At 40.5% G+C, this 23965-nt stretch overlaps 2 protein-coding genes across 11 annotated transcripts in view; one reads left to right on the plus strand and one right to left on the minus strand.

The window, feature by feature from the left end:
- CENPP (centromere protein P) overlaps positions 1-13116 on the minus strand; it is a 114109-nt gene extending 100993 nt beyond the window's left edge. Inside the window, exons 1-7 of one of the 4 annotated variants that reach the window (XM_085590748.1) lie at positions 13059-13116; positions 11854-12117; positions 10569-10717; positions 9980-10137; positions 9535-9623; positions 6716-6804; positions 1682-1778 (exon numbers count right to left, since the gene is read on the minus strand). In XM_085590748.1, the coding sequence (XP_085446874.1) occupies positions 1682-1778; positions 6716-6804; positions 9535-9623; positions 9980-10137; positions 10569-10705 (570 nt within the window). In that variant the 5' untranslated portion in view covers positions 10706-10717; positions 11854-12117; positions 13059-13116. Of the gene's footprint in view, positions 1-1681; positions 1779-6715; positions 6805-9534; positions 9624-9979; positions 10138-10568; positions 10718-11853; positions 12146-12896 lie in introns of all 4 variants that reach the window. The other 3 variants (XM_021529201.4, XM_085590745.1, XM_085590746.1) reach the window with 3 other exon arrangements.
- Positions 11918-23720, plus strand: NOL8 (nucleolar protein 8). 7 transcript variants are annotated; one of them, XM_021529194.4, is made up of 17 exons: positions 11918-12049; positions 13713-13899; positions 14043-14105; positions 14890-14968; positions 15264-15411; positions 16279-16347; positions 16660-18525; positions 18810-18926; positions 19254-19373; positions 19704-19788; positions 20143-20287; positions 20792-20875; positions 21452-21726; positions 21937-22063; positions 22515-22585; positions 23255-23337; positions 23646-23720. In XM_021529194.4, the coding sequence occupies exons 2-17, from the start codon at positions 13761-13763 to the stop codon at positions 23697-23699; spliced, it is 3525 nt and encodes a 1174-aa protein (XP_021384869.2). In that variant the 5' UTR covers positions 11918-12049; positions 13713-13760; the 3' UTR covers positions 23700-23720. The 7 variants fall into 7 exon arrangements, with proteins under 7 accessions (XP_021384869.2, XP_085446861.1, XP_021384867.2 ...); XM_085590735.1 differs by lacking the exon at positions 11918-12049 and adding an exon at positions 13113-13206; XM_021529192.3 differs by lacking the exon at positions 11918-12049 and adding an exon at positions 13168-13296.
- The last annotated feature ends 245 nt before the right edge of the window (positions 23721-23965 follow it).

Here is a 23965-nt window from a genome sequence, read left to right on the forward strand (position 1 = left end):
AAATAAATACAAAGATTACAGACTAATTTTAATGTGTAAGTTTGAGTATTTACAGGATTGACTCTTGAGTTGGTTTTATGCATATATTAACAACATACATCTAATTGCTTTCCCACAAATTACTAAAACATTAAATTACAAATTGCTTTCCCACAAATTACTAAAACATTAAATTACAAATATACATTCTCCTTGGCAATCTAGTTATTTGAATTGTCAGATTTGATCTTTCAACCCTTTTATTAATTCTCTTACCTGAGAAAGTTTTCAGTTTCAAGATTAAATGATTAGCAATGCTAACGAAAATAAGAAGGTCTAAAATACTCTTCATAAGCACACAGTCAGTCATATTTGGTAAAAATTCTCCCAAATTGGTTTGTCTTCAACCATGGAAATAAAGCTACCTTTAGAAAGAACATCTGTAGTACTGTCAAACTTGTAATGTCTTCAATGAATTATCTTCACACATCTTTTAGCAATTAGTAGATAATTTCATTGTTTATACTCAAAATCTGAACAAATACTTTTAAAAACTGCTTATATAACAACAATCAGAAAATTGTCTCCAAAACTCTTTCGTGTTTTTTTTTTATTATATTTTAAAATGAGAAATATTTACAACAGTTCACCAAATCACTGTCCCAGAAACCACAATGACTGGTGATCTAAGGATCAGAAAGCATCAAGGGAGGCTGGAAATAACAACTTCAGAGCCCTAAAGCTCTTGGTGCTCTACTTTTTCTATGGGGGGGATTAGAGAAAAGCCCTTAGACAAAAGCCAGCAGGATTAGGCAATGCCAGTTCATTGCTCACCTGAGGACTGGATTTTATTTTTAGTGCTATCAGAAAATAGAACACTTTTTATGTTTTCTGGTTGATTGGATAATATAAATTTATTAATTTGGCACAGAACTCAGAGGCCTAAAAGACTGAAAAAATAGGAAATGTTGCAGTTCGCACTTGATACTACAGCTGAAAAGTAAAGATGGTGTTGAGTTTAATGACAGTAAATACTTGAGGTACATAAAACTCAGCCCAGAAACCACAAACAATTAGGCAGCTAAACATCCTTCTCTAACTTAAAGCATCATGTAAGATGTTTTGTGCCTGTAAGACTGTAGTATTTTTACTCCAAGGATTAGTTGTTGATCTTAAAGCCAGCACAAAGTCAAAACAAACAAGCCAAATACTGGTAATTTAAAACGAAGCTCAAATACTGTGTTTCAGTTAGGAGGGAGCAACACTATTTCTCACACAAGTAGAACACTCCAGAACTGAAAGTGCTGTCATCCAAACACATTCTGACATCTTCAAGAGAAACACATCTAATCCTTCAAAACCAACATTTATATGCCAAAGACTACAAGTGTTATTTTCTTTTAATTTCTTCTTTTTCTTTTTTAAATCAAAATAAAATATAATACCAAAGCAAACTGTCTTACTTCTTCACAGAAAGGCACAGTCTTATTTTCTTTCACCCAAGAGGAGCACAGCAATTGCTGCTCAATTGCCCCTTGAACACAGCACAAATTTTTATCTCATATTCTCTTCACCTCCACATACAAAACTAAGATCCTATATTCTGCTAAAGACAGCCAGTTTCACTTCCAATGCTTTGTCTTACTAACCTCCTTAAACAATAAATATTGTACTAATAAAAAAAAGGCTTGATAGACACTACCTTGAAATGCAGGAAGGTGTGTTTACGATGTTCATACCACTCAGCATAGGTTGAAATGCTTCTGAAAAATGTTAGAAGATCTCCACGTTCTTCAGTGCTATAAATCAAAAATATATTGTTTAACCCACTCATAATCAGATGTATCAATATGATCGCCTAAATTCACACTTAAAAAAATTTATTAGTATTGTTTGAATATGAAGTAGAAATCACCCAAAATAAGAATTGCAAAGCTGAAAAAAGCTGTAATGATTGAAAAAGAGGTTGAAGCACACATTCCTAAACCAGTGTTTCTTGTGTTTGTTCCTACATTTTACACATAAGACTAAGTAGACACCTGGAAAGTCTTAGTTTGATTTTATTCTTGCTCAACTTATTTTCTAAATAAATTCTAAGATGTTGCATAGTAAAACCTAAACCTACAAAATGGTAAGATTTCCAAATTGCATCACTAACCTTCAAATATTCCCAAAATCTGTCTTCACCAACTAACTCTGCATGACATGTTACCTGCCTCTGCCCACATGGCATTCAGCTTCTCAAGATTAACCTTGCAGCTTCACTAGGAAAGGAGGCTGATGACACAGGGCATCTAAAGCCAGACTTTTGTCAGACTGCTAAATCTTGATGCGATCTTGTTTTCAGAGCAGAGGGGCTCCAGCCCTTTGAACATCTTCCTCACTCTCCTCTGGACCTGCTCTAACAGGTCCATGTTCCTTCTTATGCTGGGGAGAGAGTGGGAGGGAAAGATAGATATGTTTCTTTTTTGAATTTCTAGTAAGAATCAAGATAGAGAAAGTAAAAGAGACAATATAAGGTGACAAACTGTCAGGCAGCAAAAAACACACATGCAGGGCTGTTGGGGAAAAATAGAGAAAGAAAGCTCATAAAGGGTGTGCAATTTTTACTAAACAAATGCAACCAGAATGCAAAAGATGCAAAACTCCACAAAAACCACATGTCAGAATACCTGAAGTAACATGATTATTTAAACATAAGGGTGAAAAGCTTCATGTCATTGTTGATATGAAGCTACAGACTATTAGCCATGATCAAAACACACCTGGCAAGCACTGTTTTGGAAGCACAAATATTTATTTTGGCTACTAATATAGGATTTTACAAGTTATAAAACCTGACTGAGGAAGATATCTGAAATCTGAGAATATTTCAGGAAGTTACAGTATTTAAATTCTAATGTAAATCTGACTTCTAAAATCCTTTCTGAGATTAGCTATTCTTTTTGGATTTTCAGAACAGATAAGAGCAAACTTGAGGCATTCACAGAATGGCTGCAACAGTAGATTACCAAGTCAGTTCCACCTTCCTAGGGAGAACTGTTCTTTCAATTCTGCTCTTTTTAATACACAGGAACAGCAAACCTTAACCAGTTGCACAAAGAAACTGGAAAAAAAAATACATTAAGGTCATTCAGATATTGAAAATGTGAAAGAAAAGCCAAACAATTTTTATCCCAGCCTGGAAAGAACAGCATCATTAAAAGAAGTTACCACAGTAGTCACAGCTGCCAACAAAGTCAGGCCAAGATGAAAAAAACACTGGCAGCAATGGGAAAAGTGAGTCCTTGGAAGGACACAGACATTGATTTACAATAACCACAACTCTGAATTGCACATGTCAAAGCCTACACATTCTATAGCAACTTGGTAACAACTGCCCACATCCATGCCTGGAGAACAGATTCCACACAAACTGCATTGGGCTTTTGCAATCTCCACTCGTGGAACAGGACAAAGCTTTGTTACAGAACTACACACTTAAAATTCTTTTTGAAGAACTTGGCAATTTTTATAAAATCCACGTTTATGCTATTTAAAATACTATCACAAACACTGTGACCTTGTTTTAGCATGGTTTTTAGTTTTATTTTTTGCCTCAAAATCATTTTTATGTGATGCAGCAGACAAAAATTTTCAAGGCTGGATCATCAACAGAAAGAAAAAGTTTTGTGTAGAAGTTCAGAGAAACAATTTCAAATGCACTAGGTAGTCAACCAATATATCTGAGGATGTACTTTTCTCACTGAACTCAGCATTTAGAAAGGGGGAATCTGTTGACCAAAGAAATTGTATGTAAATCCATATTGGCAAAAACTAAGAGACTGCATAAGAGCACCAGTTCAGTGAACTCTCACAGCATCAAATCTACCCATACACACACAAATTCCTAATTAGCCCAAATAAACCTAATTCCTCCTGCTGAAGTCAACTACACCACATGCTAAAATACCAAGGAAACATGGTATAAAATAACAAAGTAGTAAGAGAGTAGATGGTAAAATTAAAGTCTTTTTTTTTAATTTGAAAGAATTTAGCATTACAAAAATCCACTTGGAGCAGAAAACATCTGTCTCCAATGCCAACATCCGTGTTACAGAGAAGTCATCCAAAACCAGCTAAAAGGATACTCAGGCAGAGAGTAACTGGTTAGTCTCTCAGGTTAAAATCATGGGCTCTTCAAATACCCTTTCACTTTCACAAAATATCAACACAGAAGTAGATGAGAAATTTAGCTGTTGTTAAAAGTACCTAAGCCTCCTTTAATGTGTTCCTTTATGTATTTTAAAGGAGAAAATATTTTTTAACTCACTGCAGAATGCAAGGCTTCTTACATTAGCATAGAAAACCAAGGCACGACTCAAAGCTGGAGATAGAATTCCTACTTCCCTTCATTTGCAATAGACTTTGTTCATGCAGCATTTAATATAATGCATATTTCCTAAATCCTGCACTCTGACTTACAGATTCTAACTAGTTAGTAAAAAGTAAGAGCAATTTTCATGCTGCTTAAAATCTCTATTTGCCTAAGTAACCCAGGCAAAGGTGAACTCCTCCAACAATTAATGGGGTGTCAAGTCAAAAAAAAGGAAAAAGGACTGCCAACAGTTTTTTAGATGTGATTCTCAACACTAGTAAAGTAGTAAGTAGTCCAAAGGGGACACAAGTGAAATCCAGAAAAGACAACTAAATATTGTGATTCCATTTGCATACATCTGTTACTGTCACAAAATAATTAAGAAATTATATAAAAATATATCCACTTTTAAAAAATGTACAATTCTTATTCAGAGATTTGTAATTTATAAATTGCAGCAGTACCTGCAGACTGCTGAATTTTGCTTTATTGAAAAAGATATTGCTCAAGTGTTTCAGCATTCCCCTATTTTCTTCCAAAGCAAGAACTGAATGCCAGATTTTTAACTCTGCTGCTCTTAAAGACAATTTTCTGACATGTATTATAAAAAAAATGAAGCAAAAAAAAATTTAGAAAACTGGGGAGTAAAAAAAAAAATCAGGAAACAAAAACATAATAGGAGACAAAACAGAACAAAACTAGACAAAGGATTAGGCAAGACTGGTCCAAGGAAGCAAAAGAAGAAAACAAACTGATAGGGAGGCTAAAATGAACAAAACAGCAGGAGACCAGATTCAGCTGGTCAGGAATGGAGGGAAAAGAAGGGAAGAGGTAGGAATTTTAGGAGCAGACTAAAGAACAAAGGGCTAGTTGGGAAAAGTCTGAAATTGGACATGAGGGGATTACAACTTGGAAAAAGAAATGAGGAGTAGCCCAACAAGGGGATTGGGCAAACAGGCCCTGAAGGGAGGTCACAGACTCAATGGAACAGTGAGGGGGCTCTCAAACAGGCACCAGAGCATCAGCCATGGACTCACTGCCTCACACTGGCAGCACACACTGTAGCCAGGACAAGGTATACAGGAAAACTGAAATTTGAAGGTGTTATGGGGGACAAGTTTGGGCTGTTCCCCACCCCCAAAAGTATTTTTCAGCCTACTGACCACACTGATCCTATTGGCCATGTGGCTGCAAGGGTATCTACAGACACAAGGCCAACAGGCAGCATGTGCAAAGGGAGGCTCAAGAGAAGGCACTGCCTGCTTTGTTGACATCTTCTATCATCATGAAAACTTGTGCTTATTTATGAATACTGGCACAAGGTGAAAAAGGAGAAGACACAGGGACAAGACAGCAGTACTCCAGCCAGGACGAAATAAAGTCTGCCACTACTTCAACACATTCCTTTCCAGTGTTTCAGTAAGTTCCAATACACTTCTGCTGTCATAAAATAGTCATGAATAAAACAGGGCAATTTCCTTTTCTAAATCCCATTTCTTGAGAGTAGTCAACTGTTCTTCCCAGTTTCACCACAAGCTTTAGTAGATTTATATGGAAATTTCAAAGCCTTTAAGTAAAATAATCAGTTCTCAGTAGAGACTACTGAAGACTGAGGTAACTCAATAGACCTCTCTCTTCACCCATCTGTTGGCCCTTTCCCTCCCTCCCCCACCTAAAAAAAATAGAAAATAATTAAATCAATGACTCAGTGATAATGGATTTGCTCTCAGAACAGCTTGTTAGCAGAATTCAGTGGAATACTGAAGATAAATAATTTGATCATTTGCTTATCATGTTTTCACAAGAAGCTGTCATACTCCAGAAAATAATTAAAAACAGCATTCATTCATACATTTAAGTTTTAGTATGTTAATTTTCTTACGTCATTGCACAAATACACTATTCCATGTTTTTAAATTATATTTTTTTAGGATATCAGTGAAATAAATCCTGTTGCCAATAAGAAAAATGGAATTGAGAGCTGACAATCAGAAACAGGCAAATACTGGAAAGGGGTTCTGGATGTGCACTTTAGGCATTACCCACACTGCAACTCACATCCACATATGAGGAATAATTATATTAATTCAGATGTAATAGCTGAGGTTGTCTTGTTACTTTTCTCTTCAAGCAGCTAAAACACAGTATAATCCAATAATGTTTAACATGAATTTGTAATGGTCCCTTCAGATCTTAAAAATCACATGCTTTTCATCTTCTCTCCAAGATACAGATAAGGGATAGGAAGTGTTTAGGCTGGGCTAAAGACACATCACATAAAGACACTGGCTGCCAGCAATTTACATGAAAACTCAATACTGCATTTAGTATCCCATATCCCACACAATAACTTGCCTTGAGCAAATAATCCCATCTTACCGTGACAGAAACTTGCTCACATTTGAATCTTCTGTGGATTCCATTATAATACTGAGATCACTAACAACAGCAGACACTTCCTCATTGTTCTAGATTGAACAAGTAACAGCAAAATATTTTAGAAATTGCTCTGGCGAGGAAATAAATGTGTCTATTTGCATATAAAAATATAGAAAAAAGTAGATATAAAGGCTGCTAACTACTATAATCCTTAAAATAGTATTTTTAAAACTACAGTTTAAGTGTGTGAACAGTTTCTTTAATTTCAAGAGTAGCACTATTATCCACACAAGGCTTTTAGAATAACACCTGAATTTGTCAGCATAGAATACATATGTATATAAAGAAATGTTCATTACTTCTTCTCGCATCTATCCCACTTCTGGAGGATTCTTCTCGTATTCCAACATGACCTTGAGCTGCCACATATACCAGAAAATTCACATGTAAGGTTTTATCTGTTAGGTTTGGGCTGTTTTTTAAATTTTAAACCCTACAGTTTTGTCTCAAAATATTGTCTTTTTTACAATTGCTGTTACTTAGAAATGCGTGGGATAATAAAATTATTCTAAAGGAATTAATAAGCTGTTAAAGAATGAGAAAAGGTGGTCAGAGTAGAAATGAAGCCACAAAACAAGTTAATTTGGTTTTCTATGCATTCTTGAACACACCAAAGTAATGGATTAGGTAACATTGAATGAAAAAGCTTAAAATCATGGTTTGAAGACCACAGGAAATGCCTCACTTTAAACTTCTCGTACCAAGTCACTACAAGCAAATGGGAATGGCGAGCGAGGACTACACACATCACAGCAGTCCCTGTACTGCTTGGACAGAAGCCCTGCTAACACTGCCATCACTGAAGATGGGAAAAGCAAAGCAAGGCACTACAGAGATTAGTGGATGTGCTACATACCACCAGGAAAAATCATTTTAGGTTTAAAGCACAAGGTCCAACAGGGCAATGGAGTTGTGGAGAAGCTGCCAGCAGTCACAAGCTAACGTGCCACCTTCTGAAGGGACTGGTTTGCCAAAGTGGGGGTTATTAACATGCTAAAATGCCATTGTGGTGACAAATAAGATTTAAAAAGAAAGCTCTGGGCAAGAAAGAAACTTTTAAATTATTGCTTTCCCAAAAGGCTTAGACTTATTTGGCTGATTTTCAAGCTCACATTCTCTCCTAATACTTAATACTATGGAGCTGAATTAACTCTATTGTGACTTCACTACTAGAATAAATAGCTACAGTTAACAGTGTGAAAAAACTATTCCTGATCTTCTGCTGCATACCAAAGACCTGTTATCTGCTGGGCACTTCCCAAAACCAGCATTTACTCCTCAGGACAGGTGAAACTGGTTATAACTATACTACCTTGTCCATGTTAATGTCAGGACAGGTTATTTTGAGTATGATGTACTCCTAGCAAACAAAAAAAAAAAATCATGCAGAAATCAGCTCAAAATTATATTCTTACAGCTAAAGTGAGGGTTTTTAAGTTTATATACACCGGGTATTCCCTATCTTATCAGTATTCAAAGTAGCCCAAATTTTAGACATTAGGCAGCCAAGTGCTGCCGCTCAGTGGTGCAATGGCTTTAAGCACCAATACCATCGGCAGTAAATTTAACACCCAGTATCCCCTCTGAGCCCCACTGACACCAAAAGATATCATCATGCTGCAGGAGACACAGCTAAGAAACATTCTAAGTGCAGTTTTATATAAGCAAGTGTAAAGAGGCACCATGAAGACCACAAGTTTTAAGTCACAAATGGACTTCAGAGGTTGCTCATTCAGCTGAACTCTTGCAGTTTCAAAGGATAAAATCCATGTGTGGCTACCTAAATATTCAATTCCCAAAATAATACTATGGCTTTTCTAAAGAATAGGAATGGCAGGATAGAATAGAATAGGAATGAATGAATCTTTATTGTTCACTCTCAGTCCCATCTCATTAAAAAAAAAAAACAAACAACTTTAAAGCTGAGCTGAAAAATCAAGTTTTTGTGATGTTAGAAATACCATTACAAAGTACAACGGTGTTAGAAAAATACTATTGCAAACTGGGGTATAAGCTGTTTTCCTTTGCTTAGCATTGTGAATTCTGTGCTAAGAATACAGTCTTATGAAAGAGCTCCCTCCCAGAAAACCTGCAATCATTGGTGTAACTTGTGGCAGTGCTGCAATGACTACTCACATTAACCAAGCCTACACAAATATAACCAAAGGGAAAAAAAAAAAAAAAACCAAACCCAAACCAACAAAGAGAGCTGCTGAAGTTTGTAGTGTTTTGGCTTTTCTTCAGTTTCTTCAGAGAGGTAACATTTGACATCTTCCAATTTCCAGAATAAGATATGTGACTACAGAATGTGCTGTGTGGGATGAAAGCTGTGCTGGGCCAGGGTGAGGCCCCAGCAGGCACCTGGCAGAGCTGAAGGACACCAAGTGCACCCAGGGCTTTACCTGAGTGTCAGTCTGCAAGAGCATCCTGCAGGGAGCAACTTTTGGGAAGGAAAGGTGATAAAGACCTGGCAGTACTGGGTTAACAGCTGGATTTAATCTTGAAGGGTTTTTCCAACATAAATAATTCTGTGGTAACCATTTTGTGGCTGATCACTAAACCAAACCTTCTATCTACTAGCAACTATCTTCCTCAGATGCACATGGAATTCCTATGTCCAGATGTTAAAGAGCCAAAAGAACACACGAAAACTTAGATTAAACAGTTGAAGGTTTCAGCTGGAAAAGGAAGCAGTGACACTTGTCATGAAGTTTTGCTTGGTAGTGGGACTTTTTAATAAAGCATACATAGAACTTTACCTCCATTTCAAGAAGCTGAAATTCCAGTTGAAAAGACAGGGAGTGACACTTCCCTGATAATCTATGCTTCTGCAGCATCCCGTTTTGAGCTGTTATAAAATCAAGTTAACAAAATAATCAATTACACTTCTATTCAATAACTACTGCATTTCTTCCCTTAGTCATATTTAAAGTACCAACTGTCACCATTCCTCATGTAAAGAAGTTTAACATGCTAAAAAACACCAACAACTAACTCCACTTTCCCAAGCACTTTCCAAAGCACAACAGTAGTCTGTCACTTTCCCATGAAAGAAAGGATAATATTTATATAGAAATTGTTTTGTCAATGAACCAAACCTTATTGTATTTCAAGTAATTGTCTTTCTGCTAACAGTGAATTAGAACAGAGGTTTGCAGATGATCTGCAATCAGAATGCTCAGTAAAGGGCACAAAACTGCTTACTTTTTTCCACTGTTTTCTTGGAATGACTAGTGAAATTAAACCCAGTTAATTCTATTAAAAATGAGAGATCTGCTTCTAGACTTTCAAGCTGAGCTTTCAGGTTGGATAGAGATGCATGTCCCTTGGTTTCTCCTTGAGTTTCTCTTTGGAATGAGTTTCTAAAACAGAAAAAAAAAAAAAATCAAAAGGGCAAAATACCCAGACATAACATGTCAGTACAGCAATATCATTAAATAAAAGGCATTGGTAATGGGATGTGATGGATTTCAGACCCAAATCAGTTTCTGAAGGGTCAAGTTTCAGTTGGATCACATTGTTGGAAACAGTGAACTATTCTGACTTACATGAATGAACTCATTCCATTCACTGTCAGGCAGACACAGTTTTTATTCCAAGGCTGGAGGAGCAAGCGGCCATTTTGAGAAATGTGCAAAAACAGGCAAGAAAAGGGAGGTAAGATGCCTTTACTTATCCACAGAGTTTACATTTACTAACATAAGGAAAGTCCCAACACAGAGTCAAAAGCTTATCCCAAACAATTTTGACAAAGAAATTCTATTAATCTAAGAAAAGAAAAAAAGAGGCATACATTGACTTCAGTATCTCCTCATCAGAAAAGAAGGTGGATTCTTGTTGCATATCTTCATACTTTTCTGTCAACAGCCTAATTTCTTCTTCCAGTGCCTGAATTTCATCTTCATAAGCTTGAAAAATGCCCTCGTCCATTTCTCAGAATCACTGCATAAAACAAAACAAGGATTTTTCTCAGGAACAAGCAAGGAATAAATTCTTTAAAAACACAAATATAACATTAGGCAATTGTTTCAAGATACAGAGAACTGCACAGCCTCCAGAAACAGAAGTTAAATCGGGGATCTAATAGAGTCAGAGGCTTTAAGAACCTTTTAAATTAGTCATTATTTGATCCAGGAGTGCACTCAGCTGTTTTACATTTGCTATAATAGAACAACAAACTGCTCCACAGGTAAAACCCAACTGCAATCAGATACATAAATGGAACCCAGCTTTGATCAATTGACCTAACGACTCACCTGGGCAGATAAGGCACAGCTGCTCCTAACACAATCTGCCTTCAGAGTAAACAGCAGTACAGAGACACTAATTGCAAGGATGTTTCACCAGTAATTTAAAAAATAAACCTCAGTTTTCAGGAAAAATAATCTGGCATTCAGCCTAGCTACAAGACATTCAGAAGTGTATGGAAAATATATGCAGTTCAAAATTAATGTGCTAATTTTTTTGACCTGGAAAAACCCAACATTTAGTTTTGTGTGTTTTTAAAGCACCCCTACTCTATGTGGTGTGCAAGTTCCACACTAACATAGTTCAGTAAAAGGAGATGAGGGGGAAACTGGATTTTATTCATTTATTTCATAGGAAATAATGCCTTTATAACACACATAAGGAAACAACATTGAAAGCACGCCTTGCATTAAAAGCCTGCCTAATGAATAAAGGAAGTATATGCAATTAGATAATCATTAAGTCATCACCAGATTTTTTTTGAACTGGATATGGTGAAGAATGTCACAGTCACAATGAAGAGACTGGTGTGAAAAAGAAAAACATTACCACAGCTGGAATGTTACCCCAGGTCAGCTGCTCCCTCTTTTAACAGCAGGAACAGGAGACATAAACTACTTACAGCTACTTAAACTCAAAACTCAAGGATTTCACTAGGTGGCAGAAGACTCAAACACTAATTCCGACTTCAAAGATTTTATATCTAGGAAAAAATACCTAGTCATGACTCAAGTAAAACAAAACTTTTACAAATAGTTTTCCTCTTATATACGTGTGCACACGTATAAAGATTTGTGCATTAACAGCACATTTCTCACATTTCTACGCACCTGCCCGTTTACAGCCCCGAGTATTTGACTTTATGCTGCCACAGGAGGAGCTGGGGAGCGCTTTGGAGCGTTTGTGAGAGCCGAACTGGTGCGTTCCGTGCCCGCTGCTTCCCCGCGGCCCTTCAGACCTCGTAGGGCGCTGCTGAAGTCGCGACTCGCCTGAGGAGCCGGAGCTGACCCGCGCCGAGGCTCGCAGGTGACAGAGGTGCCCCAGAGGCGGAACCGGTGTCCGAGCAGCGCAGTCGGGAGCCGCGGACACCCGGCCTTGAGAGAGGAGCGGAGGGAACCGGAGCTGCGGGGGAGGCAGCGCTCAGAGCCGGGGAGCGGAGAGGGGCAGCGCTCGGAGCCGGGGAGCGGAGGGAGGCAGCGCTGAGGGGAGGCAGCGCTCAGAGCCGGGGAGCGGAGGGAGGCAGCGCTGAGGGGAGGCAGCGCTCAGAGCCGGGGAGCGGAGAGGGGCAGCGCTCGGAGCCGGGGAGCGGAGGGGCCGCGCTGAGGGGAGGCAGCGCTCAGAGCCGGGGAGCGGAGGGAGGCAGCGCTGAGGGGAGGCAGCGCTCAGAGCCGGGGAGCGGAGGGAGGCAGCGCTGAGGGGAGGCAGCGCTCAGAGCCGGGGAGCGGAGAGGGGCAGCGCTCGGAGCCGGGGAGCGGAGGGGGGCAGCGCTCGGAGCTGGGGAGCGGAGGGAGGCAGCGCTGAGGGGAGGCAGCGCTCAAAGCCGGGGAGCGGAGGGGAGGCAGCGCTCGGAGCCGGGGAGCGGAGGGGCCGCGCTGAGGGGAGGCAGCGCTCAGAGCCGGGGAGCGGAGGGAGGCAGCGCTGAGGGGAGGCAGCGCTCAGAGCCGGGGAGCGGAGGGAGGCAGCGCTGAGGGGAGGCAGCGCTCAGAGCCGGGGAGCGGAGGGGAGGCAGCGCTCGGAGCCGGGGAGCGGAGGGGGGCAGCGCTCGGAGCCGGGGAGCGGAGGGAGGCAGCGCTGAGGGGAGGCAGCGCTCGGAGCCGGCGCGCGCGCCCCGCACTTTTCGAACCGCGCGCCAACCCACGAGCCTGGGCGCTACCACAGCTGCTGCCCCAGCGGGGGGCGCCGGCCGAGCCTTCCTTCCCCTCCCTGTCGAACCGCAGAGCTGCTGGGGAATAATTCCCGAGCTCTTGATTACAAACGAAAGCAATAAAGCCTTGCTTTGTTGGCCGTTCCCTTACTGGCGGTAAGTTTTGCTCACGTGCTCCGGAAAACACTCCCGCTTTTCTTCCTGGTTAGTCCCTTTCAAAGCTTCCGCTGTGACGGGACCCAGCCCTCGTGTTGCCACCACACCTGACCGGCCGGAAACAGGAACCCAGTAGAGGCGAGCGGCCGATCGGCACCCAGCGGTACCAGGAGGCGGAACCCTTTTTTACTAGAGAGCTGAAGAGTTGTGGGGGGGGGCCGGGAAGGCGCTGCGCGGCTCGCACATGGCGGCGGTGAGGCCGGGCCGGGGCAGCTCCGGGGCTCCTTCGGGCCGGGGCTCCCTCGACATCTCCCGGGAGGGGAAGTTTGGACTGTGGGAGGCTCGTGTTCCCGCCATAGGGAACCCTTGGGTTATATTGTAAAGAGCCGTTTGCGTTTATTCTTGTCCATACAATTACATGGGTCAGTTCTGTGGTTCAGCGTTTCAGAAAAAAAAAAAAAAAACCTAACACCTGAGCTCTGGTTTCCTGCAGCAGCGCAGGGTTTGCTGTCGCTGCTCTGGAATTGAGCGCCTTACGTACTGCAACTCAAAGGAATGCTCTGCTCATAGGGTTCTTAGTGCGTTTTAATGCGCTCATTTGTCCCTAATTCGTTATTCTAAAAACATTAATTTCCGTGAATGTCACTGAACCGTGTTGTCTCTTTGTAGAGGAACAGAGTGTGTGTTCTGGTGTGACACCTGGACTGACTTGGCAGCATGGAGAAAGAACAGGTTTCCAAACGTCTGTATGTTGGAGGGCTTGGCCATACGATTTCCAAGGCTGAGCTGGAAGAAAAATTTGGCAAGTTTGGGCGTGTTTTGGAGACAGAGATTATTACCAGGAAAGATGATCAGGGTAACAGTTTTCTTTCATCTTTTAAAAATTATTTACTTTTCTGTTTGGAGTGGGAAATGGAATTTCTGCTTTAGAGACACTTCAGTTTTAAAAGGAAATGATGAAACTACGTAGAAACTAACTTAATGTTTGTCATTGATCAGGGAATCCTACAAAAACTTTTGCTTACATCAGTGTCAACATTTCTGATGCAGATCTCAGAAAGTGTAAGTACTTATTTTTGGTTTTTCTTTTTTTCTTAGCTATGTTTTTGAGTCAAGTTACATGGCTGATAGCTCGTCTCATGTTGTCACATCCAGTTGTGGTCATGGTAGAGCCTCTTTCATTTTCTTGTCAGGTTGATTTTATTTTCATTAAGCTGCAGTTTTGTGGAAGCTGCTTTGCTGAAGTTTTCAGAAATTGCTGTGAGCGGATTGAAAAGGTTTCTTGTGACTGAAGTAGGTGATTTGTCAGTTTCAGAGACTCAGAGAATGATGTGGCTTGGAACAGACCTTAAAGATCATCTCATTGCACCCCTCCGCCATGGGCAGGGACTCCTTCCATTATCCCAGGCTGCTCCAAGCTCTGTCCAGCCTGGCCTGGGACACTTCCAGGATGGGGCAGCCAGAGCTGCTCTGGGCACCCTGTTTGTTTGTTCTAAGCCATTTATGCTTCAAGTGCTTTCATCAGATCTATAAAACACTGAAATTGATTTCTGTGGGAGGAAACCCGAAGAAGAGCTGACACAAAGCATCTTTTGCAATGTGCCTGTGGATCTGGGAAATGCTGCCATTAGGCACTTTTGAAGGGAGAGCTGCAGTTTTGGATGTAAACCTGCTGGTTTAAGATTTGGATATTGGCCCTTTCAGATACAGCTCTAACCCATGTGAGCACTTGGGTATAATGTCAGGCTGAGGGAAGCTCAGGCTGTCATAGGAGGAGGCCTTGTGAAGTCTGTGATGTGCTTTTTTTTGATGTAGAAAATACTCATTTCCTATCTTGGTTTTGCAGGCATGTCAGTTTTAAATAAAACAAAATGGAAAGGGGGGACACTGCAAATTGAGCTGGCCAAAGAAAGCTTTTTGCACAGGTAGAAACCAATCTTTTCAAATGTATGTCGTTGCTAAAACTGCCTTTTTTTTTTCTGCTTATGTGATAATGTTATGGCTGTACTTTCATCTTGTACACTCATACTGTTTCAGTTTTAAGAGATTCTCTGGGCTGTTGATTTAGCTTTGATGCTGTAACATATTTTGCATCATTGTTCCCTCAGAGGTGGTGGGTGTTAATTGCCTAAGTAGTGAATGGTTGCTGTTCTGTGGGAGGGGATCACTGCCAGCTCTAATTCTGCACCTTTTTCCTGTGTGATGCACTTTCTGGTACAGGCTGGCCACAGAGAGGGAGGAAGCAAAGCTGCACAAAGAAAAACCAGAGAGAAATGACCAAATGTATCTGTTGGAATCACTGAAAAAGAAGGGAGTTGTGGACTTCCACATGAGAGCAGTACCAGGTACAGAGGTGCCAGATCATAAGGTATGGTGGGGTAGATGTATAAGAGAAATAAAACAACAAAAAACAAGCCCTTTGCATCTAAACTCATGCCAAATTTATGCTTTATGTAAAGAAACATCATTATTAAGAGTGACAGTCCAAGCTGTAAAAAGTACTCAGGAAATACCTCGTGTGCAGACATGGAGAGGGCTCCTGTCATTCTTTACAGTGACTGGAAATAATCATGATCATACTGTCCACTCTTGCCATGTCAAATGAGGAAATGCCTTGTTCCTCATCTATACTGGGAATATTGGTTGTGTCACCCTTAAAAGCTTGTAAAGGGAATAATTTCTATGCTCCACATAACTTTTGGTGGCTGGTTTAGGCTTCAGCACAGGATCGGGGTTCTGCCCATGCTTACAAAAGTAAGAATGAAGTCACCTGACCTGCAAATTTAAGTTACTAAATTTATATTTACTACAAAGTTTTCAAAACCATTTGCTAAGCACAGATAGGTTTTGGAAGGATTTTAAATTTTTTTTTGTGAGAAGGGGGAAAAGAGCAAAATAATAGTGATCCTGTCTTTGTAGGTACCACTGTCAATTCATAAACCAGAAACCCAGTGCTAAAAACAGCACCTGTAAAGAAATATAGTTCTTTATTATCACTCTTTATTTGTATGTTGCAGAAACTTGTTTTTTTGGTTGGCTTTGATTTATTTTGTTTTTGAGAAGGATGCTAACCAAGTTGCATGGTAGGGCTTACTAGAGAGAATAAAGAAAAAATAATTAATCACATGGTTCTTTATTAGTGTTTCTGGTATTCAGTAATAAACATTTGTTTTATTCCAGAGTTACTTCTACTCTCTGTTTTTTGTTTTTTTTTAACAGATTATTTTTCTTTCAGAAATGGGTTGTTGGAAAATTTGGTAGAGTCTTGCCTATCCTGCACCTCAGGAATCAACAAAAAAATAAAATATCCTTTTCTGATTGTTTGGCCTTAGACACAGTTCCCTTCCTTCTTTTGACATATGGAAAAACAGTTGCTTGACAGTCCTATTTTTTATTCCTCTGTCGGGCTTAATTTACTGAATCCCCCAAGTGAATTGTGCAGTAAGTTTCTGTGACTTGAGTAGTTGTTTTACACTGCACTCAGTTGCTTAAAGGCTTATAGTCAGGGCATGAAAAAGGATTCTTTGCTGTCCTTTCCTGCAGAATTTGGCCTTTTCTTAAAGCCCTGAGTCTGCTGAAAGAATTGGGGTCTTTCAAATCCTTAACTCAGACTAACGTGGTCAAGTATGACCCCTCAAAGTATTGCCACAACCTGAGGAAGCTGGAGCCAGAGCTGGCACATGCAGCTCCTGTATCCCAGCTCACCTGGAGCCTGGAAGGGGGAGATGATAGCGTGACCAGGAAACGGCGAGGGGAATTCCCTGGGATGAGGAAACCACCAGAGAAAAGGATGCAGCTGGGCAGAGAGGCTCTGAGTGGAGCAGCTCTGTCCTCTGTCCTCTGTCCTCCAAAACACACAGACTCAACCCAGCTCAAACAAAGATCAAAACCTAAACCTGGTGAGGGGTTGAAATTGTCTCCAGCAAGAAGACTGGATGGGAAAATATCTAAAAATGCTAATGGAGTTACAGCCAAAAGTAATAACAGTGTTCCTGATAGTGATATTGATTCTGAAGAGGAGATCAGAGCAATGGTAAAGAAAGAAGCAGAAAGACAAAAAGTTGAAAATGTTGAGACTGAAAGTGAGCACTTGGAAATTGTTGGGGATAATTTTGAATTAAAATACAGTAGCCACTGGTCCTTAAGCAATTCGGATACCGTGACGAAAGCTATCAAAGGAAGTACCAAAGAGAAAGAGACAGTGGAATGTGATAATGGTTATGATTCAGCAGATACTGATGAAATTATTTCTGAAAGTAAAATTTCGGAAGACTCTAAACAGGGGAGGGTGAAAAATAAAGAAATACCAGTTAAAAAAAAAAGTGGTTTGGTAAATAGCTCCTCACTGAAACTACGCAGTTTAAAAGAAAAACACATTGAAAGAAAAGGGAAAGTTAAAAAATCCAGAATTGCTGCCTTGCGGAGTACAGCAGCCAACAGTACAACAGAAACATGTGATAGTGACAGCTCTTGTTCAAAGTCTGAAATCAGCTCTGATTATGAGACTATGATGCAAAACTGTTACCGCTTAGACCTTACCTTGGATGACTTAAAAGCATTGGCTACAGAAAACACTGGGACACCTGTAGAGGGGTCAGGCAGTGAACAGAGTCCTTGTCAGTCCAGCATTGAAGATAATCCCAAGGATAATACTGTGAATAAACCAAAACTTTCTAAATTTCACCCTGCAATTAAAAAAAAACCCATCTGTCCTGAAGATGTGCTAGCTGATATTTTAGCAGGGGAGGAGGGTGCTGTTGAGGAGAGCTCCAAGGAGCAGAGTAATTCACATTTGAAGTATCAGCCCTTCAGAGGAATGAGGTCCCTTTGTGTAAAAGAGTTAAGTAAGGACAACGCTGACTTAAAGAAGAAGTCTGTTGAAAGTTTGGGAGTTGAGGCTCATACATCTTATTTTGGGGAGGAATCATCTAAAAATCAGCCAAAGAACCATCCCTTGTGTTCACTTGAAGTCATCAGCAAAAAGAGACATAAAGTGCCTTATGAACAGCATGAGGAACTGCCAGCTGCTGCCTGCTCAGCAGATCAGAGACTTCAGCCTGGTTCCAGGCCTCATTTGCAAGGGAAGAACAAAGGTGTGAATTCTCTACGAGACCAAAACTCAGAGCACAGAGCTGCTGCTGCCAGTACTGATCATGGTGATGGGAGCAGTGACATGGACAGTGATGCTGCAGGGGCCCGGGAGCACATTAAACAGCAGCCAAAGAGCCCAAAACTGCTTTCCAAAACATTAAAGAGGAACACAAGCAAAAAAAATACAGAATGTGAAGGTAATAAAGGTGGAAATGTGAACACAAGCCTTCTGGAAGATAAGGAACTTTGTCTTCTTGCTGCTGCCTCAAAGGAGCCCAGTACAATAGAGAAACGGCTCCAAGACAACCAGAGGAGGCTGGCAGCTCTGGAAGAGAGACACAGAGAGAGGGAATTACAGAAGAAACTCATTCAAGGAGCTCTTTCAAATCTGGTAATTACAACTTCTACCTGAATAGTACACAGTACAAGGAAGAGGGTAATTAATACATGTGGAGTAAGATGTTTTAAAATCATAATCTGGAATTTCTAATGATATTGCCAGTTTTCTTTTTGAGAGTATACAAAATGCTGCATACCTCCTCCCTGGAATACCTATAGAGTGGCAAGAGGAATAGCAGGTTCCTACTTTTGTGTCATGAAAACATCTTTGAGATAGTCATGTCTGAGTGCAGCAAATATTTGATGTGTTTGACATGACAGTTGACTCTTTCCTAGGACAGGCAGCCAGCAGGACAGCACAAACACATCATATTCAATTCCGATGTGGAAGATGAAGCTGAAGTGGATGAAATGTTGAAAAAGGATGCAAGTTTGGGAAATGGGCATGGAGAAGTAAGTGTTACTGGGAAAAAATCAGTATGATGTAATCAGAAAGTTGAATTTTTATACCAAAATATCTCATATTGTAACACCTGAGTTTTCCTTTGAATGGGTATTTTGCCTATGGTAAAACTGAATAGTCAACTGTAAAGCAGAATTGTACAAGGTGTGTGGACAAGGTAAGATTTGAAGCACATGGATCAGGAATGAAGCTGGTTGTGCAAGAAATCTGCTTTGTCAGCTAAACTGGAGAGCACATGAACAAAGTTGGTACTGATTTACATTCTCAAACTTATGTGAACAGCTGCTTTTCTCTTCTTTTCTGTTCATGTAACAAAGGCTAAGTCAGGTCCCAAACCTTCGAGCAGACTGTTTGAGAGCAGCGAGGATGAGCAAGAGGATATGGATGATGAGCGATTCAAAATTAAACCCCAATTTGAAGGCAAAGCTGGTGAAAAAGTGAGTGAAGCCATTACTGTAATTTAGTTTTCCTCTTGGTTTTCATAGCGGCACTTCAGAAGAACATAACCTGTGTCTTTCCTTCTTGCTGAATATGACTTCTATGAACTTAAAACAGAATTCCCTTAAAGGAAGGACATAATATGTGGTGGGAAGTGGGAGGAGTTTCTCTGACATTGTCATCTTCATATGCGAAGAAATTACTGGAAAAGGCATCAAAAGCTAAACATAAAAGAGTATGTTGCCATTGTTATAGTAAAAAAAAAAAAAAAGTTACTGAATTATGATTTTCTTTTCCAGTGCTTAATAGCATCTGTTTCATTTGTTCAGCTCCTGCAGCTTCAATCTCGCTTTGGCACCGATGAAAGGTTCCGCATGGATGCTCGATTCCTTGAGAGTGACAGTGAGGGAGAAGGTAAAGCTGATCACATTTCCTGCTTACTGGTAGCCATAGAGCCTTTCAACAGCCTTTCTTGCTTTACTGGGATCTTGTGTAGCGAAGCTGTCAGTGGCAGTGAAGTTGCACAGTTGTATGATGCAATCAGGGAATGGGTTAAATAAATGCTGTGACTTTGCCATGAATTAGATGCCTGTGACATTTCTAATGAAAGGTTTTCTACAGGGTATGGCAGAAAACCTTCAAGTTGCTTCAAGATAAAAGGAAGTGACGTGTTCATAGATGTGAACTCTCCTAGTACTATAGTAAATGTAATGCATCCCACATTGCCAACTTAGCAGATTAAATAGAATGTATTTATTTTTTTCTCAGCAGAGACAAACAACCTGAAGGCAGATGAAGATGAGGAGCTTGCTGCAGAGAAAAAGAAAAATCTGCAAATACTGGGAAGCCTCCTGAATATCAACCTGGAGCAGCCCGAGCCAAATAAAACAGCCACAAGTGTGAAGAAATTCAAGTATGAATCATCTGCTATCAGTAAAGAAGGAGGTTTAGGAAGACTTACGAAGGAAGCTGAAATGCCCTGAAATCTTTGAATTTTGGAAGATGGGTATAAAGGGTTCTTGTGTGTTGTTTTGGGCTTTTTGCTCCTTTGGACTATTTAAAGTTATGCAGTGTTTGGTACTAGAAGAAATATATCCACATCTATATAGAGAGGTGTATTCATGTAGCTCCTCAAGAGACTATCAGGTGCAGGTATAAACTCACTGCATAACACACAAGTGAGCGCTGTTTTATCTGAAACATCACAATTTGATTAAATCTACTTCTGCTTATATGTTTCCTGACCCCGACTCTGACTAGAGGGTGTTTTCTAGCTGCCAGTTACATTTTGGAATGATTTAGATCTTTTGGTAAAGGAACGAATGTGAATCTCTGTCAGACTGTAAAATTTTGAGGTAGTTTTGATTTTGGTATTTAGATTGTACACTGGTGTTTCTTTTCCTTTCTATTTTTATAGAGATATTAATGCCCTCCGTTATGATCCAACAAGAGAAGACCATGCAGTTTTTGAAAGGAAACCAAGTGCTACAGAAAAGGAGAGGTAGTATTACAGCTTGCTAACTACAATTGTGTTTCTTCCCCTGGAAAGATGGTTATAGCAACAGACTGATTTTGAAATTATACAGATTGTTCTGATTTTAATTTAGTTCTCTCACTGGTTGCTAAAATCAAGATATACTAGGAATTGTGACCACTAAAACCAACATGTACTGTAATCTTTCCTTTCTAATCCCTCTGTTTTCTGGATGCCAATTTCTGTCCTCACTGAGGACAGAAAGGTCAATTCAGGGACATGGAGATTTGTAGGTCTGTGGGAAAACCTTAAGAAATCTGTGCTACACATTGATCAGATTAACAGATCTATGATACCATTATTTCTGTTACCATGTATTAAGTGAAAAGTCACTTAAATGATGCGGCTAAAGAAAAAGGACTTTTGTTCCGGCCTTTTGACTCCAAGCTGAGATGTTTCCCCACTGCTCACTCTTGAAAGTGAACTTCTCCTTAATGGGCTTGGATACGGTTAGGGAGACGTTCAGAGCAAGGTGGCTCCTTGGGAAGCTGTCTTTGGAAAGGACGTGCGCTGTTTTGCTATCCTTGAACAATCTCATTTCAGTAAAGCCAAAAGGAAAAAGAAAGAAGAGAGTGAGACACTGCCTCAAGTGTCTGAAGAAATCTATTATGATATTGCTGCTGATTTAAAAGACTTGTTTGGAGCTCCAAAGAACAAACCAGAAAAGACTGTGGAAATACCCTGGGACAAAGAGGATGCGCAGGACCCTGCCCCAAATGACCATTTGGGACCTTTGCCTGAGAACGACGCATCTCAGGAGTCGAGCGCGTTCAAGTTTTCCTTCTTTGGAGACACAGAGGAGCTGGGCATCAAAGAAGGTAACAGCAGAATGAGTATGAGATCCTTAGAACAAAGTGGGAAATTCTAGAAAAGAGGTGTAGATCAGAAAATCTGGCTGGAGCAAATTCTGCCATTTCTAAATCTGTCTTCTCCACTGTAAGTATTTCACTCAAATTTTGAATTTTTACTGACAACTAAAGATATAATCTGGTTTTGGTTTTGTTTCTTTTTTGGTGCTCTTATTGCAGAGCCGTACGTACTTGGAACAATAAAGCCGGTAAAATTCACATGGCAAGAGGATTCACGTTTCCAAGACAGCAGTTCTGAGGGTGATGATGAGCCTGAGACCTCAGAAATTGAAAAGGACCAAGAAATGCAAGTTCTGTTTCTATTTGCTGTCTACCTGGCTGTAGTAGTTGGATGCTGTGGGAATATTAATAGCAGCACTCAGGGAATGGGAAACTGAGATTGGACACCTCTGAGCAGTGAAAGTCATCCTGGAAAACCATTTGTGCTGCCCAGAGTCAAAACTCCCAGCAGCCCATGTGATGTGAAGCTGAATATGAAAAGAGAGACGTTGAGCACAAGAAATTAATGGGCTCATTTTGGTTTGACCAACTCCAAACTGAGTTTGGCCAGAAACCAAAGACACAGTCAGTTTGCTGTTAAGAAGAGTTTTATTTTTTTCCTAGAAGGCTCTATTTGGCTACTAGGGAATAAAGCTTTTCAATGTATACCATTTCTCTGAAGCACTACAGTTTTAACTTGCATTCATGGAATTTGATATAACAATTTTGGATGCTAAAATCCTTTTCTACTTGTCTAGGTTTGTTTCTTTACCACGCACAGAAAGTGCTAGAGTTTTCTTCTTCTCCAAGGATGATGAACGCCTAAGAGGTACGAGAGAATTTTTTCTCCTTTTTTAATTTTTTAAACTCTTCCTGGAATTCTGTGAGGAGGAAAAAATGCTGCCTGCTTAGGAATGTTTCCTAGTCAAATTTTGGCATCCTTACTTGTGCTCAAAATTGTGGTAGAATCCCATGAGAAAGTCCTGGTAAAATAAAGGCCAAGCAGATTTCTGGCTTTCTTCTCTTTCAGGTAATTGCCTAATAGGAATCCGGACTTTTAGAGCTTATCAAAAAAATAGTCACTTCACAGTTTACCTAGACATTTTGGATCCTTGCTGGCATAACTTAGAGAACTGCAATCTACTGGCCTGTGTACAGGGTGTGTTAAAATGGAGAGCTCAGTCCTTAGCAGGCCTCAGTTCTTGGGGAAGATGTGTGATCCTGGTGCTGAGCTTCTAATGAAACAGCGGCTATTTCACTGCAATTTAGACTGCAGCATGCTGAGGAAAACTGCTGCTGCCTTTCATTGTCCCCCAGACACCAGGCTGCAGGAGGGAACATTTCTGTTGGGAGACAACATCTGGTGGGGGGCAAGAGAACAGGAAGGATGTGAAGAATTGACTCCTGACTTTATTGCTGAGTTGCCCATGATTGTTAGAAGCAGCAGCAGCATCAGAAGTGTTTAAGCCTATTAGTTGGTTCTTTTTTTTTTGTGCAGAGGGCCCAAAGTTATTTTGCAGATCTGCAGATCTTAGTCAAGAAAAAGAGGGTTGGGAAGACCGACGTAGATTATTGCTTGAGGTGAGTATGTAACATCTGTTCCCTGGGAACTGTAGGTGAAAGTTGAGCATGGGGAGGGAATGCAGGTATGAATGGGCATGCAGAATTAATTCAGAACCTCTAGAAGAGCCTGCAACTTTGCAACTCCCCAGGAACAAAAGTGTTCTAGCGTACCGGTGTGTATAACATCATGTGTTGTCCAGTCAGGTAAACCACTACATCTTTGTATGTTACAGGAGCAGCTACTTAACTGTATGTAAATAATGTATTTAAGAGAAAGAGTGAATTTAGAGACTTCTAATACCATGTTCGATACTCACTCTTTTCAGGAATGCAGGAAGAAGCACAGGGATGCCAGAAGAAAAGTGAGAGCAAAACAATAAACTTTGTTTCACATATCAGAAGCTTTGCCATTTTGTTCTTGAAGTTGCCAAAGAATGTTACTTTCACAAAACTTTCAATGATCTAAGATAAAGAAATATTGATAGTCCATATTCGGCAGAGTTTCCGAGCTGGGGCTGATGGTCTTGGGTGCTGGGGAGCCACGGGAAGGCTCCAGTCCTGACTGTCCAGCCAGGCCGGGGCCATTGAGCTCCGGATCATCCCTGGCGGCTCTAAGGGCAAGCAGGAATGTCAAAGGTGCCCCAGA

The sequence above is a fragment of the Lonchura striata genome, chromosome 12 (assembly GCF_050655825.1).
Source record: "Lonchura striata isolate lonStrDom1 chromosome 12, ASM5065582v1, whole genome shotgun sequence".
Lineage (NCBI taxonomy): Eukaryota > Metazoa > Chordata > Aves > Passeriformes > Estrildidae > Lonchura > Lonchura striata.